The 20,832-nt window shown below is 46.0% G+C and overlaps 1 protein-coding gene across 1 annotated transcript in view; it reads right to left on the minus strand.

Annotated features, from left to right (window-relative positions):
• Nucleotides 1-2,637: 2,637 nt before the first annotated feature.
• Nucleotides 2,638-20,832, minus strand: part of ITPKC (inositol-trisphosphate 3-kinase C) — a 902,887-nt gene continuing 884,692 nt past the window's right edge. The window contains exons 8-9 of the mRNA XM_086938015.1: nt 20,161-20,232; nt 2,638-5,224 (exon numbers count right to left, since the gene is read on the minus strand). Of these exons, the coding sequence (XP_086794141.1) occupies nt 5,021-5,224; nt 20,161-20,232 (276 nt within the window). The 3' untranslated portion in view covers nt 2,638-5,020. The remainder of the gene's footprint in view (nt 5,225-20,160; nt 20,233-20,832) is intronic.

Here is a 20,832-nt window from a genome sequence, read left to right on the forward strand (position 1 = left end):
AAGTCTCCTTAGACGAGCAGGCTGCAGAATTATTTTTTTCTTGAAAAAACGAAGTATCATCACCATGTAGTCATGGCACAACTCGAGCAAAATCCTGTAGTGGAAGAAGGTGTACGTGTTACCGTGAAGAGATGTGCACAGTGTAGAGTACAACCATGGGAATATACAAACGAAAAACTGTACCTGAAAAAGTAGCCAACTGCTTGGACGGTGCGTGGGCAAAGAAGAGTGTAAAAGGCAGAGGGTCTGTAAGCAAACTGCACCTCAGGAGAGAGGGCAAGACAGGATTCTGTGCGACAAAAATCGTGCTCAGCCGTCGGTGCTGGGAGACATCCCGAAAGGGTTTATAGATGCAGGAGGTGTAAGCTGCCAGGAAGACGTCAGGATACGATGTCGAGTGAGGAAGGAGTTCCTCTCATGGATGGCATTTCCTAATGACGCATCACATGCAGTGTTGTCCTCCACAGGAATAGAATCAGTCAACTGCAGCTGGATCTCATAAACACAAGTTCCGGGAGAATCTCTTTACAGAAGTAAAACGTTGAGCTGGAGACAGGGCTGTCTCGAACTTAAGGTAAACCACACACTGAGCTTCCTCAATTTGCGACACGGACGGACTCAAAGGCCCCAGAGCGTTGTTGTGGCTCATGCAGGACGAAGGTATAAGCCTTACACTTGATGTAGACAACACACTATACTTCAGGAGTACACTGCGTTCATGAATCTTCCGCTTGTCAACCATACATTTTCTGTGGTAAAGAATTGTCCTTGACTACGGCGTGGGTACTGTGTGGGATCTTCCTTCTTCTTACTAGTGAATGAATGAAATGAAATGAAAATAGTTCTTATATAGCGCATGGCTACCCGGAGGCATCCCAGCGCTTGAAGCTGCGACAGCAGAGGATCTGAGAGTGAAAGATGGGATCCAGTATTTCATTAGTTACCGGGGAAAAGCCATGTTTTTATTTTCTTACGGAATGAAAGATAATTGGATTCCTGACGAAGGGGGAGGGGTAAGGAGTTCCATAACTTTGAGGTGTTATAAGAGAAGAGGCGGCCACCAGCGCGAGCCTTATTGATTCTATTGACTTGTGCCAGGTTAAGATCGTTGGAGCGGAGGTTTCTGGGCATTTTATATGGTTTGATCAGATTGGTAAGGATCGGGAGGCCTTTGCCTTGCAGATTTTTATGGGCAATACAGAGGGCCTTAAAGTGTATCCGTTCTTTTATCGGTAGCCAATGAAGTGATCTTAGCGCTGGCTTGGCTGAGGAGCGATGGTTGGTGCTCGTCAGCATTCTAGCTGCTGAATTTTGGACTACCTGGAGTTTACAGATCACAGAGGCCGGGGCTCCGAGATGGAGCGCATTACCGTAGTCAAGTCTGGATAAAATCATGGCTTGGTTTAGGATTTTTTTGGGTCTATCAGGAAGTTGAGGCAGGATTTTGCGAATGGATTTTAGCAAGCCGAAACAGGTGGCCGCAGTTTTCCTGGCTTGCACTTTGAATGAAAGATCATCATCTAGCCAGAATCCTAAACTCTTGATCACATTTCTTGGGGTGGGACCAGCACCCATAGAAGGGGGCGATAACGTGGGGGAGTTGAATGATGTCTTCTTGCCCAATAACATCAGTTCAGTCTTGTCGTTGTTAAGTTTGAGCTGAGACTCAAAGTCTCAGCTCAAAATAGTCGCCACAAAGAATGTAGTGAAGACAGGAAGCATCCGAAGTTGAAGGTACGTTTATTGTAAATAAAGTGAAGATCCCACAGACATCGCACTGAAAGTGTGCAAGCGCGTCGCAGACGTCGCACCAACTGTCCCACCACAGTCAACCTGTCAACATTCGATCAGCTTGTGAGCCAATGGGCAGCGCGAGAGAGTTATCTAAAGAGAGTCCACGTGCGAGGGGCGCACGTGGACAGCACACTACACAACACTTATCCCTTTTTCTCCATTAATCCTAGGTACTCAGAGAGCACTTGAAGCACCACAAACTCTTCAACCCCTCTCCTGGAATGTGTCTACTTTTCCCGTTATTTTTCCTTGCCCACTTCTATCTTTCTACTACCTTACTTTCTATCTTTCTAGTTCCTTTTCTCATCTTCTCCAGCACTTCGAAGCTTTAGTGGTATCCAGAAGACAAGATGATAGTGCAATACAAGACACTCAAAATAAATAAATATTTCTGTATTGCACCTATTCGGCACACTGAATAGTGACATGAATAACCTGTAGAGCACTCCAAAGAAACTAACAAAGGAGTTGAAATCAATTAGCAAGCAGACTTTACTAGCCATGCGGTTTTGCAGGAGGAACGCAAAGTGACATTTTCCTGTATTCCAGCGGTAAAATACCACACAAACAACCTCAACTATCCAAACTCTCTTCATTCTTACTAGAACATTCAAATGCTTGGTAATGAAGAACTCGCACAGACTTTTTTTTTTACGAATGCCCAAAGCATTACATTCACTGGAAGCCATCATGAACTCCTTAGATAATTATTGGCGTTCAACAAGTTTTTAAATCAAATTGTGCTTCAGAGGCGGGCTGTAATGCCGACTTTCCACTAAAACTGAATGATTACACATATTTACATATTACACTACTGAAAGTAAAAATACATAGACAATGATGTTGAAAACCAATTTTTCGCTATATTAAAACTCACCTCAAAAAGGAATGTACAAACAGCATTTAATGTTGTGACTTTAGGTCCAATAAAAGATATCAGTCAAATATCTCTAAGTGGCATACACACATGTTGCACAAACATTTCCCATTCTGCCCCTATATAACACATGTTGGTTCAGCAATCATGATGCAAAAATAAATCCCTTTTTGTTTTGAGATGACTAGTGATGTAATATTTGAGCGTCAATGCCAAAGACTGAAGGTCTGGTCCCTCAATCAAGCAGCAGGAAAAAGAGAACTTGGCTAGATTTTTCAACAGAAAAACAAACATTGTTAAACTTTCTTCACAATTCCAAGCAGATTTATAAAGTCGTGTAGTTGGGCTGGCCATAATCCCTATCTTAACAGAGTCGTGATGATCCAAGCACTGTACTCCTTCTACAAACCAGAAAATGTAGTTTGTTTTTGCATGTGCAAAATTATATAAGTGTTTCAATTTATCATGCATATCATTCATGAGATAGGGAGGTCTACATTTATGTTATTCATAATTACTTGGAATGTTAAAGTGTTACAAGCCTGCTGGCGTGCTGAAAATGTACTCAAAAGCAAGTCAAAGAACTCAATTCAAGCAATTACAAATAATTTTCTTGGGAAAATATCTGAGCCGTGGTAGTGCACCACCACCCAGTTTGCATCGTACAAAACCGTTACATTTTGGACATAATAACTAAAGTTTGAGACAGGTTCAGAGATAATTGCACGATACTAACACTGACTAATCGGCAGCAGCCCAAACGAACTACAGTTTGCAAAACTGCACTTTGCTTTTTTTTTTGGGATCAGCAGTACACAACCAAATTGCTTAAAGTCACCATTCTCTTATCAAAGCACAAAAGCGAAATGAGCACCCCATCCATTTCTGGTTCATTATGAGACCATTTGAAGACATTTGGAGCTCGAGTGTGAAATATTTTGTAAAAATTGTATAATGTGCAAACAGCTTTGCTATCTACCGTCCTACATACCCCCAATTAGACATGCATGTGTACTGGTTTGTTTTCAATGCATTGTCTCTTTAAAGCACCCTACACTGTACTGGATTTTCCGTGTTTAATGCTAAATGGCATATTTAATAAAAATGAGTGTGCAAAATGCTTTGCAGTAAGGCACATATCTATTATAAAACTTCTAGAGCGGTTTTAATTGGTGTGCGTTACTGAAGCCTACATTACAGTATGCTTGCTTTACACCTGGTAGTTCGGTTGATTAAACTTACTTGATTCAGCAAAAATAGCCAGTAGAAAAACTCCCTAATTTCCAGTCAATTTGCAAAACTGTACACTCAGTGAGAGGTGCATGTTTAGATGGAACTTTGGCTAAAACAAATTGAAAGTGATGTTCCCTTATTTTAGGATTCTGGGGTGCAATTTCTTTCAGTGAGCAGTGGTTATACAACATGCAGCATTTGAAGCAAACATGGGCTGCTGCCTGAAACCTTCTGAAGGACTGAGTAGAGAAAAAAACCTTCGTCAGCAGACATGAGTCAGTAATATTGCAGCTGAGACATGAGGGCTGTGTGTGTGTCTTCCAAGTGCTGACGCACACAAACTCTAAAATATATCATTAAAAAAATTGGGTTTTCGTTTAATCAGTGAGTATTTTCTAAATATGGTGGTGGCAATGAGCACAAAAGAGAGATAGCGCATTTAACCCTCCATTAGTATGTGAAATAAGCAACCGTGAAGATGCCATCAACTTTTACCCCTCCTTAAAAGTACCTAAATGTTCCCAGCAGCCCCTTTAAAAGATCGCTTTAAAAATCCTCACCATACTCAGTAAATTACCTAAAACAAGCTAAATAACATATCCCTGTACAATAGTAAAATCTGTACAATGTTTCCAGTGTTTCCTTTAACACATATTAACATATATATGTATATATATGCATGTATAAATATAACAAAAAGTAGCAGAGATCATGCACTGACAGTTATAAAAATCAAGGGCACTTGTAGACTCTAGTACTAAGGTCCATGAAGTCCTACTAAATGTCCTGTACGTTAACTTAAAGGTTGTTCCAGTGAATTTAAAATCCAAGTTTAGCATATTTCATTGAATGTCCTGTAGCTAAGTTTATCCTTGCACTGACATTTCCAAGAGGTGTCCGGTTCCCTGTACTTCAGTAAAGTAGTTGTAGGGTTTCAGTGCAGCAGGACCCCTCGACTCTCTCTTCCCTCGTACATCAATGTAGCGTTTCGGTATCAAGCCAATGGGATTCCAGTTTCAGAGCGGTGCTTGATATTCATTGAGGGTTAACTTGAAGAGAGCAAGATAGCCAGGTATCTTTCTACGTTTTCTGGAAGCCAAAGAGAATGCAGTCCCTTCACTCCGTCACCATATCTGTAAATATGTTGACGAGGTTGTCGAGGCCCCAGAGATATCCATCTTCCCGATTGCCTTCCTCCCAAGGTAACCTATGATCTAGTGTCTGCTTGTCTGGTAGCATCACGGTTTTTCCAAAATCAATCATCCATACTTTGGCATGTCCTACCTTGTCATGGACAAACAGCAAAGAGCTGCCTACCACCTGCAAAGTGAAACAAACGTTTTAGATTTCATGATCGTCAGAATGAAGCCATATCTGTCAACAGCAACAAGGAACACCAGAATACAGAAGATTATTTAAAACAAAAAAAGGCTTGTCTGGTCTTGTAAGGAAACGGTGTCAGTTGACTTCAAAATGTATATTTAGTTTACACATCACATCAGTTGAGTGATGGAGTTATTTATATACAAGGTTAGTTTCTAGTGCGCTTATATTCTATAATTCACATATGTTGACCAAGTGCAACTGTCTGTATAAAGTATCTGAAGTTACCTTTGTTAGTTTTACTTGCAAGTTGTACAGAGAATGTTAAATATTTTCTTGGAACAAGAAAGAAAGAAAAAGAATGAAAATAACACTGGCAAACACAATTGCAAAAAAATGCTTTGAATCTTTTTAAACAGCAAAAATCTAACAATACTGTCTCTATAAAAAGCCAATGGTTCCTGGTGAGATTTTTCTTAAATTTTTGGTAAAGGCTGCTCTATGCCCTCACGCTCAAGAGTAAAGTTTGGGTGGACCTTATTGAAAAATATAGCAAATACCCATGTTGATGACTTGCTTTTGAAAGTTGCAACAATAAACTGGCAAAGTGCTGACTTGCATGATGTATAAACAATTAAATACAGATGAGAGACCAGCTAGACGCCCCGATTACGGCTGATTAACTCAGTACGGTGCTTGTAGCGCTGCGCCAGGGCCGGGCCCCCGGCCCAATGGATTTCCTGTGGAATTCCTCCGGTCCCACATGTCCATTTTAAGCCCTCACCTGTTAGAGGCAATACACGAAGCACTCAAACAACGTCAGTTGCCCCAGGATTGGCGGCAAGCCAAGATCGTTCTTTTCCTGAAGCCAGGCCGTCCTCCGGAAGGACCGTCCTCATACAGGCCTCTCTCTCTGATTAACTTTGAGCCCCAACTACTGGGCAAGGTCCTAGCTGATCGCCTGCGCACCTGTCTACTAGACCTAATTCACCCAGATCAATCTGGCTTTATGCTGCATCGGGCCACTAGACAAAATCCGTCGGGTTCACAACGCCATCGCATTGGCCCCAGCGTTATGGCGTCCGAGGCTATATTACTTGCAGATACGGACAAGGCCTTTGACTCCCTTAGGTGGGTGTATCTTTTGCAGCTCCTTGAAGCGGTCAATTTCGGCCCGCATTTCCTGGCATATGCTCGACTGTTATATACGGACCCCACTGCCTCTGTGTGCATTGCTGGTCATATCTCGGCCCCATTACCCATCGGTCGTGGTACGCGGCAGTGCTGCCCCCTATCTCCATTTTTATTTCCCTTAGCAGTAGAACCATTTTGGCGGCTTGGGTGCACGGTGATCCAGTGCTTCAGGGGTTTGTGTGGCCGCGGTTGCGCCCCGACCGCATCGCGCTATACGTGGACGATATCCTTTTCATGACGGACCCATGGATCTCATGAACACATATCCTGCAGATCCTCCAGGTTTTCAGGCAGACCACCGGACTCCATACTAATCGTTGAAAATCTGTTCTATTCTCGGTGTGCGGCAATCAGGGCAGAGGCACATGGGTGGCCCAACTGACCCACGCGACAGGGGGCTTAAGTATTTAGGTATTTTTATGTCGCCCTGCCCAAAGACCTCATGGGCACATAACATTAATCCCCTTCTCACCAGTCTCCTAGATAAGACGACAATATGGTCCTCTCACTTTCATTGTATGGACGCTCAGTGATTTTTAAGATGGTCTCCATACCTAGATTGCCGTATTGGTTACAAAACGTGCCATACCATATAACACAATCTTGGTTCGCAAATATTAACGCCATCCACAACAAATTGTTATGGAATTGTGGGGCAGTCCGGGTCGCGCAACAAACCTGTGCGCAATGGACTTACTGTTGAGGTAGCGCAGCGGCTGATACATTTTCCTACTATGCCACCTCTCACTTACTGATTAGAAATGACTGGTGGTACTGTTCACCTTTGGACCCGGCATTTGCACTGGAACACACAGCAGTGGAGGGTGCCCTCTCCTTCAGTTACTTTATAGTGTGCAGAACCTAGACTTCCTGCCCCATGCTTGTAAGACGGTGATTCGGCTCTGGCGGTACGTTGTTAGGCAAATGGCGTGGCGGGGTCGATGGACCAAAGCGACCCCCCCTTTGCCACGGAAGCCAATTGCGCCAGATTGCGGCCCTGACGGGATTCCGCAAATGGGACCTGGTGGGCATATCCACAGTGGGACATATTATGAAGGCGACCACTTTAAAATCTTTCCAGCAGTTACAGACAGAATTCCAGCTGCACAAGTCACAGTTTTATAAATATCTTCAACTGCGCCATGCCCTGACCCCCAGGATCCTAACGCTAGATACAGTTCCATCCCATCGAAGCCCGTCTCCTCATGGGGGAGCTGGGTGCCAATAAATTCAGGCGGGGCCATCAGACACTAACAACACATTCCAAAACTACACTACACAAGACCAGAAGGGCGTGGCAAGACAACATACCTGACTTAACGGACGATGACTGGGCTGAGGCCATAGCTAGCCCCGGGGAGCAGCGGTGTCACTTCATTCAATTCAAATATGTACACCGAGTATACTATACAAGACTCCGTCTATGGAGGATGGGGTCATCAAATCTCCCCAAGGTCTACGCTGCGAAGGTGCTGTGGGAACCTTCATACACACAGTGTGGTGCTGCACAGCTTTACAACCCTTCCGGCGTAAAGTCTCTACATGTCTAGGAAGGGTATTAGCCTGGGATCTCCCACATGACCCTAAATTGTTCCTACTACACAACACTGACGGGATAGGGGAGAATCGGTGCAAAGAGCACCACCTGCTCTTCCTGTCCCTTACTATCCCTAAACAGGACATTGCCCAATTATAGAAGGTGGACATTGCCCAATTATAGAAAGGCCCCCCCGCCCCAACGGTGGGGAAATGGAGAAAGGAACTGGACAGATGTATGGGCGCTGAGCTCGCAGTATTCCAGGCGCGAGGCTGCTCCCGGAAGCGTAGGAAAAAATGGTCCTGATGGACTGCATACAGGGGTATAGACCTCCCCCCCCCCCTCCCTTCTCAGACGCCCTGATGGTTGAAGTTACCTCCACTTCCCTGACCAATCCAGGACACACACTACGCTCCATTACTGCATGTTCGAGTACCCACCTAGACCTCCTTAAATGTAATGTATGGGCTTTGGTACTGTCTGCGCAAAGTTCTTGTTGTTTTATGTATGTCAATTGCGGTTAAAAATGTATACCAACTCTGTATATCCGGACTATCTCTGTGCCAATGTATGTATGTATGTATGTATGTATGTATGTAGGGCTACAGCCCACCTGGTACCACGAAAATTCAATAAAACGTGTTATTAAAAATAAAATGAAGACCACAAATTTTCATTTTTTTTACACAATACAAACTTTTCATATCTTCTGTACCTCTATATAACATGATTGTCAACTAGCTTCTTAACCAATAAGTTACTAACAGAGGAGAAGAGTGCATTTCGGCTCTAGCAGCAAGTTGGGATGATTTTTGCAGAAAAGAACAAGTTACTTACCTTCGGTAATGCTTTTTCTGGTGGATCAGTATCTGCCTGTGGATGCAACACCTTTAGAATTACCCCAATGCGAAGCATTCCACAGAAACTTTTCTCCTCAGTTCTCCCACGTCAACGAGGACTTCACAACGGAACGGCTGCGGAAAAGACTCCGCGTGATGTCATCGGAGCCATAAGAAGACTTTGTCGGAGTGCTGACGTCAGTTCCACCCATTTTATCTGTGCCTTCGAGGTGAACGTGTAAATCGACAATATTTTCACAAGTATACACAGTGTACAAACACAGTCAAAACTAGTTATTCTTCATCATAGACATTTCCTAGTGCCAAGCATCAAATGATTTCAATAAGAAGTCACATAAGATATACACTGACTATTTTTTGTCATAAGCAGAAAGGCAATGGTGAGGCGGGTGTGTCCGTGAGGAATCCACAGGCAGATACTATATTCACCAGAAAAAGGGTTACAGAAAGTGAGTGACTTATTCTTTTGATGGATACATCTGCCTGTGGATTCCTCACCTTTTGAATTGAATCCCCAAGCAGTCCCGCTCCCGGTGGAGGGTGCCTGGCTGCCTATACCAAAAAATCCTGCAGCACAGAACGTGCAAAATGGCCGAAACTCCTCACCTTCGAATCTAAGCAATAGTGCTTCGCAAAATTGTGGAGGGAGGCCCAAGTTGCAGCCTTGCAGATGTCTGCCACAGGGACACCTCTAGCTAAAACCGAAGAAAAAGACTTGGCCCTGGTAGAATTAGAGCAAATAACTGCAGGAGGCTCCTTATTTGCCAACGCGTAGCAGATCTTGATACAGAGGATGATCCACCTGGACAGCGTTCTTTTGTGAACTGCCTAGCCCTTTATCTTGCCCACATATCCCATGAAGAGTTGATCGTCCAACCTGAAGTCCTTGGTTCTATCCAGGTAGAAACTGACCACCCTCTTGGGGTCCAGGCAATGTAATCTCTCCTCCTTCTTTGAAGAGTGAGGGTAGAAGTGGGTAAGGTGTTTTACTGCCCTGAGTGGAAAGGAGTGACAATCTTAGGCAGGAAAGCAGCTCTGGTCCTAAGAACCATCTTATCTGCATGGAATGATGTAAACGGAGGCTTGGAGCTAAGAGCCTGGAACTCACTCACCCTCCTAGCGGACGTGATTGCAACCAAACAGATTATTTTAAACGTGAGGAACCTTAAGGGACAATTATGTAATGGTTCAAAGAGTGAACACATTAAGAAAGTTAGAACCAACTTGTAGTAAAGTGCCCTTTCTTTGAATGTTTACCCCCATTTGTTCCTGGCATCTGATGCAACCTGACTATGTGGCCTGGGTCCCTGCCAATCAGGTTCCCAGGGTCTGTGTTCTTTTCCAAAACTGTACCTTTGTATCCACAGTTTGCCCATCCCTGGCCACAGGCAAGCCCCTTGTAAAAGGTACCATGTGTACCAAAGGCATTGTGACCAAGGAAGGCCTTGGAGGGCTGCAGCACTAATTGTGCCACCCTTAGAGGCCCTGCACCTTAACCCACACACTCTACCACAGTAGGCTGCGTGTTTTGGTGCAGAGAAAAGTGAAAAGTCGACATGGCACACACCCCTGGGTGCCATGCCTACAATCCACTGCCCAAGGCCTAGATAACGGACTCCTCTAGCAGGGTGCACTAGTCCTAAGGTGAGTGTACATTGGCATGCGCCCTCCACCCCTACAGTGTACAAGTCCATTCACAGACATTATTATAAGTGTAGTAAAGCCACAAAGAATATATGGTCTGGGAGTTGGTCACTACCAACTCCACAGCTCCATAATGGTTTTATTAACAAGCATTGGAAATGCAATAGGTCTCGCATTACGAAAGTTTGAGCTATTGGTCTTATAAATGACTTTTTTTTATTTATGTGTTGTTTTTTAAAATATTTAAATTAATAGCTTTGTCATTTACAATGCCAATAGTTATAACTTTCGCAAATGTGACACCTATAGCATTTGTAATGCAACATGTTTTGTATTTACGTGACTTAGATGTATTGATATTACAAATAACAATGGCTTTTAACTTTTTAAAATAATTATTACTTAAATAAAAGTGATTGTAATTTATAATGGCAATAGCTTAAACTTTTGTAAATAACTTTAGTGAAGATTATGTTCAGTGTTTTTTATTGTGACGAAAATCCAAGAACAGAAGTGAAATATTAACATCTTTTTTGACATTTGTAATAAAGCTTGAAACATTGAGAGAACATATTTGAACCAGTGATGCTGTGGTGATGCTGTGGTTGCGCCGAGTGATGCTGTGAGTTGCGCTGAGTGATGCTGTGGTTGCGCTGAGTGATGCTGTGGTTGCGCTGAGTGATGCTGTGGTTGCGCTGAGTGATGCTGTGGTTGCGCTGAGTGATGCTGTGGTTGCGCTGAGTGATGCTGTGGTTGCGCTGAGTGATGCTGTGGTTGCGCTGAGTGATGCTGTGGTTGCGCTGAGTGATGCTGTGGTTGCGCTGAGTGATGCTGTGGTTGCGCTGAGTGATGCTGTGGTTGCGCTGAGTGATGCTGTGGTTGCGCTGAGTGATGCTGTGGCTGCGCTGAGTGATGCTGTGGTGGTGCTGAGTGGTGCTGTGGTGGTGCAGAGTGGTGCTGTGGTGGTGCAGAGTGGTGCTGTGGTGGTGCAGAGTGGTGCTGTGGTGGTGCAGAGTGGTGCTGTGGTGGTGCTGAGTGGGAGATGGGGAGAGGGAAAAAAAGGAGAGCAGGGAGAGGGAGAGGGCGGAGAGAGGAGAGAGAGGGGGAGAGAGAGACGGAGACGGGGAGAGAGGAGAGGGAAGAGAGGGGAGAGAGGAAAAGGGAGAGAGGGAAAAGGAGAGAGGGTAGAGGGAGAGAGGGAGGGGAAGAAGAGAGGAGGAGGAGGAAGAGAGCGAAGGACGAAGGGGAGAGAGAGGGGAGGGAGAGAGGGAGAGAGAGGAGAGCAGGCAGAGGGGGAGATGGGGAAAGGGAGAAAAAGGAGAGCAGGGAGAGGGAGAGGGTAAAGAGATGGATAGAGGAGAGAGATGGAGAGAGAGGAAAGAGAGGGGGAGAGAGGAGAGAGAGAGGGGGAGAGAGAGGGGGAGAGAGAGGGGGAGAGAGACGGAGACGGGGAGAGAGGAGAGGGAAGAGAGGGAAAGGGAGAGAGTGAGAGGGAAGTGAGGGAAAGGGAGAGAGGGAAAAGGAGAGATGGTAGAGGGAGAGAGGGAGGGGAAGAAGAGAGGGGGAGGACGAGAGCCTAGGACGGAGGGGAGAGAGAGGCGAGGGAGAGAGGGAGAGAGAGAGGAGAGCAGGCAGAAGGGGAGATGGGGAGAGGGAGAAAAAGGAGAGCAGGGAGAGGGAGAGAGCAGGGAGAGGGTAAAGAGAGGGAGAGAGGAGAGAGAGGGGGAGAGAGGAGAAAGACAGAGAGAGAAGAGGGAAGAGAGGGAAAGGGAGAGAGTGAGACGGAAGTGAGGGAAAGGGAGAGAGGGAAAAGGAGAGAGGGTAGAGGGCGAGAGGGAGGGGAAGAAGAGAGGGGGAAGAAGAGAGGGGGATGACGAGAGCGAAGGACGGAGGGGAGAGAGGGGGGAGGGAGAGAGGGAGGAGAGCAGGCAGAGGGGGAGATGGGGAGAGGGAGAAAAAGGAGAGCAGGGAGAGGGGGAGGGTAAAGAGAGGGAGAGGGGAGAGAGAGGGGGAGAGAGGAAAGAAAGAGGGGGAGAGAGGAGAGAGAGACGGGGAGAGAGGAGAGGGAAGAGAGGGAAAGGGAGAGAGGGAAAAGGAGAGGGTAGAGGGAGAGAGGGAGAGAGGGAGGGGAAGAAGAGAGGCGGAGGACGAGAGCGAAGGACGGAGGGGAGAGAGAGGGGAGAGAGAGAGGGAGGGAGAGAGAGAGGAGAGCAGGTAGAGGGGGAGATGGGGAGAGGGAGACCAAGAAGCGAGTTCCTCCTGCAAACTAGCTTGAAAAGCCAGAGCTCGGGGTGTGGTGGGTTGAGTCTGCACGGGCACACCATGCCGAGCAGCTGCAGCCCTGGCAGGGCGATGTAGTAAAAGTCTGTGGGAATCCTGTAAATATAGTACCTTTTCAATTCCCCTGTGACTGTACTTCATTACATGATGTTCACAGCAACACACAATATGAGAGTGGGGGCCAGTGACGGACGGCACGCTGTTCCTTTAAATCCTTTAAAAAAGATTTTATCAGTACTAGCCTTCAGAATGTCAATCCAAGCAAGCCAATTTTGTGCAGCAATAAAACCAGGGTTTAGGAGGATGAAGAGGGGTGAAACTCCTACAGTGTGAAGTCTCTGTGCATGCACTGTCCAGACACAGCAATGTATTTAAAGAGTAGATCTCTTCATTACAGCCGCATGCTACAGAACTCTTGTAGGCACAAACACAACTAATGAAAAAAAAAATAAGCAAGTGCAGCCGAAGCGGACAGCACTTGTGCAACTAATTAAATAAATAAATATACAAGCACAGCCAAAGCAGACCACGCTTGTGCAACTGATTAAATAAATAAATAACCAAGCGCATCCGAAGCGGACCTCGCTTGTACAATTTAGTAAATAAATAAATGAATACCTCCGTAGGTCGGAACACTCCAATGGCTAGGGCAGTGCAGCAATAAAATCAGGGTTTAGGAGGTGAAGAGGGGTGAAACTCCTACAGTGTGAAGTCTCTGTGCATGCACTGTTCAGACACAGCAATGTATTTAAAGAGTAGATCTGATCATTACAGCCGCATGCTGCAGAACTCTTGTAGGCACAAACACAACTAATGGAAAAAAAAACGAGACACGGTACCAAGCACATCCGAAGCGGACCGCGCTTGTACAGGATATCAAATAAAACTGGGCTGCAATTTATCTTTCAGCATGGTTATTCCACCTGAAAGACAGAACAGTGTTCACAAGTGCTTACTTTTTGTCCTTCCTTGACTATAAACAAAATAAACTCGCATCAGTTTCTAAGAATGAATTCCTATAGGAAGAGTGAAACAATTTTTTCAGGCTTAGCAAAATGGTTATTTTTGGCCTTTGCGGAGATTATAGTTCAGGTATGTTGGACTGCGAAGGCTGAAGCTGTAAATTCAAGGTCTCAACCTTAATTTCACAGGATTTACTATGACACAGCAGAACATGTGGCGAAGCAATGCACCAGCTTTGCCATGAACAGCAAGAAACTAGGCAGCTTCACATTGGACAATTCCTGTTGTCACAATCAGACAATCTGTAAATGAGTCAGCTTGTACTACTTAGGAAATGGTCTTAGGTGGGGGGTCAGATTTCTTGAATATTTACAACTTCCCGAGCCCCAGTCGATGCGGATGGGTCCCAGACATACCTGGCCTTGCACAAGACATTCAGGCGGGTTATTTCAAGGATGAACACTGACGAAGCTCAGATGTGGCCAGACAAAGTGCTTTCCGCTCCGAGAAAGAGCCGCAGGTTGTGGATTTGGCAGCTCGGCTACAAGTCGAGACAACACCTGCACACTGTACTGGCTGGGAAGGTCTAGCTAGCGTCCGACAGCCTCTCAATTTGTGTATAGTGGTTTGGGGGGCGAACTCAATGTGAAGCAGACAGATCTCCAGCAGTTTAAGCAGCAAATTAATGCACGAATCCCCGATCAATGGACGAGAAGGATTCTTAGCCAGGTGTAAGTGCAGATGCAGATGCAGCCAGAACACCCTATACAGAGGCTGGGGCATTTCACAGATGTCCACCATGCCACCACATGCCAGCATACATTAATATACAGGCCACCCACTAGTACGAAGCAAAACGCTAACAAGACGGAGGGCATTGCTGTGGGGAGGGGGGAGGAGAAATGCGACACGGCGGGCAGGGGAGGGGGCGGAGCGGGGAGAGTGGCGATGAGGGTGTGAAGCTGCAGGGGCCTTTGAAGTGAAGCTAAGCTTCACTTCAAAGGTGTAGGAGTAGTGCGGCTGAGGGAACAGATGGCGATTTGATGATGTGCACGCGCATTTTAGGTCAATGCGCTTGCGCATTGACCTAAAAGCGCACGGGCACAGCACCAAATCGCCCAGTTGGGTAAAGTCTGTTTAAGTCGCTATTGTCTCGATCTGCTCAATGCGCATGCGCATTGAGAGGCGAGGCCTAAAAACTGGGTAATTTGGTAGCAAACGTCTCAGCACATTAAACCCAGACTGATGCCAGTGTGGGATTTAATGTAAAACACACTCAGAGGGCATCTTAGAGATGCCCCCTGAAAATCGACCAGACCTGGTGTGGTTTCTGAATGACTGCCCGCCATTGCCACCACCAGAGAGGTTTCTGGACCACGGGGTTGTGGGCCGCCGCTCTCCGAGTCCAGAAACAAAGCTCATCCTGGGCAGAGGTGTCATGCCTTCTCCACCAGGATGGGCTGCGCCAACGAAAGGGGAAGCTTTAAAGGCCTGCTTTGGACGCTGTCCTGACTCCAAGCAACAGGCTCCCACCGGTTCTGAAACTCCACTTTGGCGGGAGAATCGGTGGGAAATCCAAGCTAGGAAGAGGTGCGCCCACCGTTGTCAACCCTACCCCTTAGGTGAAGAAAGCAAGGTGAAGCACACATCTCAGTCCGCTCCATCTTGAAGATGAAGGGACTACGCCAATTATGAAGAGGCTCATGCCCTTTCCCACTGGAGGGTAATATAATAGGGGGTGTACCCACCACAAGGAAGGGACCCACTGGTCCCTACCTACACACCCCTTTAACGCATCTAAATGTACTATTTAGGGGCGACCCTGAACCTTGCCTGCTCAGATATGAGGAAGAAGGAAGAAGGACCGAAGAGCCATGCTGACCCAGGAAGAAACAGAGGACACCAACCGACTTAGCCTCAGCCCTACCGGCCTGTCCCAACCACAACCTGCCTACAGCGAAGAAACCAGCGTGTCTAGCAGCAGCAGACCCCCAGAGGACCTGCCCTGCACTCAACTAACAGACTGCCTCCTGTGAGCACCGGACTTGCTCAAACCAAAGACTAACCGCCAGAATACGGACTCTGCACCCGGCCACAACAGGCTGAGGCTGAGTGGCCCCATACTACAAAGAGGTTCCCACCGCGATCCTTAGTTGGGATCTGGTGACCCCTGGCCTCCCACAAGCTGTGAAACTAAACCTGCAGCCTTTACTTGAAGAGCCCCCCCATCCACAACTGAAGGCGGTAAGACAACTGTTACCTTGACCGAATCGGTCCAGAAAGTCCGACCGCTTCTATCCAACTGAAGTCGACCACGACCGATTCCAGTCCAAAGAAATCAACGCCTAAAACACCCCAGCACTCAACGCCTTCCCGGCTTTGGGTGGCCCAATCGACGATGTCCAAGCATCCTCCCATATCCGAAATCACCTTGCTAGCTGTGGGTCGCCTCCAAGAAGTTCTCCTGACCGAGCCTGCAGCTTCCCAAATCCAACGGTCTCCACTGAGAAGCCCAAAGACCCTGACGTCCGCTTTACTTCCTGCACCCAGTTGACTCTGTGCCGCTGGTGGTGCAGTTCTTATGTTGGCTGTTTGCCCCTGCAGTGCTGACCGCAACCTTGGGAGTTTTGCTCCAACACCAAAGGGGCCTGCTTGCCAGCAGACCCCAACCAAAGTCCCCCTTAGCCCAGTGGCTGACGTTGTGCCCATGCACTCTGCACCCGGCTGCCCCAGTGCCCAACCAAAGTCCCCCTTAGCCCAGTGGCTGACGTTGTGCCCATGCACTCTGCACCCGGCTGCCCCAGTGCCGCTGGTTGTGCAACTAGAGTGTCCACTTGTACCTTGGGGAACCTTGGTCCTAACCGCAAAACTACAACCTTGTCAGTCAAATACTTACCTCCGAGTTCGATAATCATTTTGCCTCGAATAGAGACTCATCGTAGGAGATTTTGGGTATAGAAAGCGTTCTATGTAGAAATGCTAACGTATGAGGAAAAGTGAGCACTTTTGCAAAATAATCCGAAAGTAATCATAAGAGTATTCACTGTGTAATTCCAAATATTCTGAAAAGCGATATCAATCTGTAACTGTTAAAATTGAAAGAACAAATGCATTTCCCTAAGAGCAATGTTTGCCCTTGCCTCTCGGGAAGCTTTTTTTTGGAAAACGCTCCCACTAGCCCCAGTGGGTCGAATTGCCCTCTTGAAGATGGTGATCCACCAACTTGTATATTACTTCACAAATCTCCCAATCACTTTGCAGAGCAAGTTCTTTCGCAATCTGGACAAAATCTCTGGAGAGCTTATTTGGCACACTCTGGGGCTCAGGGTGACCTTAGCCTAACTACTTCTACCAACTGGGGAGGTGGCATGGGGGCACCCGACTGCGAGCTCTGCTTCCTCTCAGCCCAATTGTGATGGCTGAGCAGATTGTTTTCGGGCCTGCCCCTTGAAAAGACTTGCTGAGGCGCACCCTTTCCAGCCTCACAAATTAAAAGGCCTTCTGGTTATTGGTTCCCGTTGGGTCCATGCTCATCCCTTCCTCCTTCAAACTGCCTTGTGGTGTGACACCGAGGCTTTGCACTTCACCAGGAGGATTACACCCTGAGCCCCAGTGATGACTTTCCTGGGCATTTCTGAACCACAGGTTCCCGTATGGCAGAGAAATGTACAACATAAATGAATGAATGAAAGAAAGAAATGAATGAAAACAATTGCATACTTACCTAAAATGATTGCAAATTCACTTGTAAGCAAACAAAGTACAATAAAAGGTGGAAAGGGAAGCCAATGCATCTGTGTTTCCTGTCTGGCAGCTACCTCCAAGAAGTAAAAGCTAAAAGTGAAATCAAATCTAGCCCAAAAGTGCACCTCGTACATTCAGATGGTCCTTCTGTATAAAGTGCTTGAGCTTTGGCGTTGCCATGGGGAGTCTACCCCACCCCCTTTGAGAACAGTCCCGGTGATAGAACCCACCCTTTGCATTTACCCTGCAGGTGGACATGGTGTAAGAGGTGCATGTGCTACATGCAAGTATCCAGAGGATGGCTTCTCACTTGACTGGTCCTAGCAGTTCAATACTCTCAATTGTGGCCTACTCTGTGATACCACCAGGTTCAAAGTTTGGCCTGCATGCAAGAGCTCTATGTTTGCTATCCCGCCCACTGAGGGGTTGAGGAGCTACCTTGCCCCTGCCGGCTGGTTTCCTCTGCCTCTTCCAAGTTGCTTGTTGTGTTTTCACTTTTTTTTTAATGATTCCTGTTGCTGGTCTGAGCCAGTAACCTATTCAGCTCAGTTTGGACCACTTTCATTTACCTTCCAAATATGGTCAGGTCCGAGGGTACTGTAGAGGCAAATGACCATTAAACTGCCTATGCACAAGTCCTAAACCCCACGCCGGTCTACAGTCTCTGGACTCTCAGCTTATATTTTCCCCTCCGCTCCATTCCCACTCGTGACCCCGCTGTCTGCAGCTTACTTTAGGCCGTTTTAAGCCAGTCAGGTAATTGTGGAGCGGGAGAGTGGAGACACGGCTCAGGGGAGTCTGGTGTCTACGGTGTGAGCCTGCAACGACAATCAACGGCGTTGGGAAAGCGAGCGGGTGAGCAGCATTTACAACATTTGCATAGCTCCGATCTTTCTACCATAAGGGACCTGTTTTATGGGGCTAGTCTGCTTCCTTTTACTGCGTTGCAGAAATTCTTACAACACTGGGGGCAGCTCCTTGTGCATTGTTCAATTCAGCACTCACTCCATCGGTGCTGGTCCACTGAAGATACTGAACCAGAGATACATGCATTCATACAATTCCTTTACACCACGGGCTTGGGATGCAGACATATCAACTGGTTCTATAAAGCTCTCCTCTCTTACATGTGTATAGTGTTTTTATTACTGAGCCAGTATCAGGAGGTGGAGGTGGGTATAGAGGTGGAGGTGGGTATAGTGCTCCGCCAACAAATGAGTGGTCAGATCCCAGTGTTTTTCCACATTTTGGTCTTGCGTACTGTCAAATTTAAATCTAACACACAATATTTTATTTTACACAGCCAGATGACAACCCCCCCAGCACTGCCCCCCCCCCCCCCTTCAATTGCTCTGCGAATGTCTCTCCTTGGGATATTTTTGGCACAGGGTGTTGAGTTACTTTCTTCCCTCACTATAAAACCTATTCCCCTGGAGTGGATTTCAGTGGCTGTTAGTGTTTATTCGTCATCCAAAAAAGATCAAGTGTGTCTCGTTTTGCCAACCTTGCTCTCCTCATAGCAAACTATCACCGCAAAATGCCTTCATTAAATGGGCAGATGCTGAAAACAAAGCCCTTCACGGGGAGGAATCTAGAGGGGGCCAGCGCAGATGCACCATAGCTAGGGTCTGGGATGCATTAGTAGAAAGTCTACACAAATGATCAGCACGACCCAAATAGTGTGTTTCACCATTATTTTCGACTAGGTTGCCAGATTCCGCCTTAAGCTCTGATTTTAAATGTAATGCACAGACTCCATTTCAATGTTCTTAAAATATTCCTTTTTATTCATATCTTAATTAGGGTTTTGACATTCCGAATCGTTGCACTGCCCATATTTTGGACTATTGTGAAATCACTAGAAGTGATCGGTGCGGTTCTTATATCTCATACCCGTATTTTTGTAAATCATTGCCAGTATTAGAAAGTCTGGCTGCACCTTCCATACCAGGTTTGCCTTAGCAATCAATCTCCTTTCCTTATCAAACAGTACATCTCCACAACACCTATGTACTCCATTGCTTGGCATACTAGCAGCTAGCAGGTATTGTAGTGCCCCTGCCTCCACTTCTGCCACTGGATCACTTGCATTACTTAAGCCAGCTAGAAGCAGCTACTTCTTCAACTGCTACTTCTCCAGATAAACTGGCTGAAGCATGTCAGGGCCCCCTTCCTCATTTTTCTTTTCCGTATTCCTTCCCAGTTTGTTGATCTTGATTTGATCCCAGCCAGCGACAGATCAAATAACATTGGGACTAGCTGCAGCTAGGGATCCTGGAATTGGGCAATAACTTTCAATACTAACACTACCACAATTATAATATTCACCTGCCTCAAAAAGTCTCGCCTTTATTCAAGCAGATAAACTCTATACACATTTCCCGGCTCCACCGGTTCAATGATTGATTGTACCATTATCATACGCTCATATAATGAATAATAATAATGCCAATACAGTATGTTTAAATAAATGAGGTATCACACAAAATCTAAAGCTGCCTCGAGCAACACGTAAAAAGACTTCCGCATACCACTTTCTTTTAATAACTTCAAATCAACAACTGATGAAACCCGTTTTGTTGTACTAGTTGGGATTGCACAAATAGCCAAGAAGCACAATATTTTTGCAGGTTACAAAGAAACTGAAAAACCCCATAACATTTAAAGTCCATTCATCAGTGCTAAAAAGGAGATAAATGTGAGCCTTTTACCTCGTGTGATTTGAAGAAGTCAGACTTCTCTAAGGCGTTTCGAAGCTCTTTTAATCTCGTGACATAGCTTTTCTGTGAAGTAAAAACACACCTTGGTAAGATACAGTAGTCAACTCAAAAAATAAATATAATATGCGGTCGATTTGGCCGTTTAATGTTTTTGCTGAACAACACTGTTGTCAGGGCTGCCGACTTGAGTAAAAAATACTGATTTAAATTTAAGAGGCTGAAGCAATACTTTAAAGTATGGTTCAATGTTATGTGCACCCAGGAGAAATTGAGGGTGCGTCTCTCAAGTGAGTACATGTACTGACATGAAACAATGAACCAAATATTAAATGGCATTATACAATGGAAAAACACATCATAAATCACGAGGTCACGAGTCAAAATGTATATTGTTTCTATAAACGTTTTTGTTTCCTGTTACTATTTATACAGAGGAAGCAAACAAAACTTTAAAAGCAACGTTGTACAATAAAAGCTTTTATTTGCATACACATGCTTGGATTGATGTCACTACATCCAAACACTGATTGAGCCAGCCTGACATCGACTAACCACACATCTTATTGCTCAGCTATCACGATTCACTTCTGCCAGTCCTGGAAGGATCGTAGTTCTCAGAGGCTGCAGCCCTAATCTTGAGCTTTCTGTCACGACACTACGTTC

The sequence above is a fragment of the Lissotriton vulgaris genome, chromosome 9, assembly GCF_964263255.1.
Source record: "Lissotriton vulgaris chromosome 9, aLisVul1.2, whole genome shotgun sequence".
Taxonomy (NCBI): domain Eukaryota; kingdom Metazoa; phylum Chordata; class Amphibia; order Caudata; family Salamandridae; genus Lissotriton; species Lissotriton vulgaris.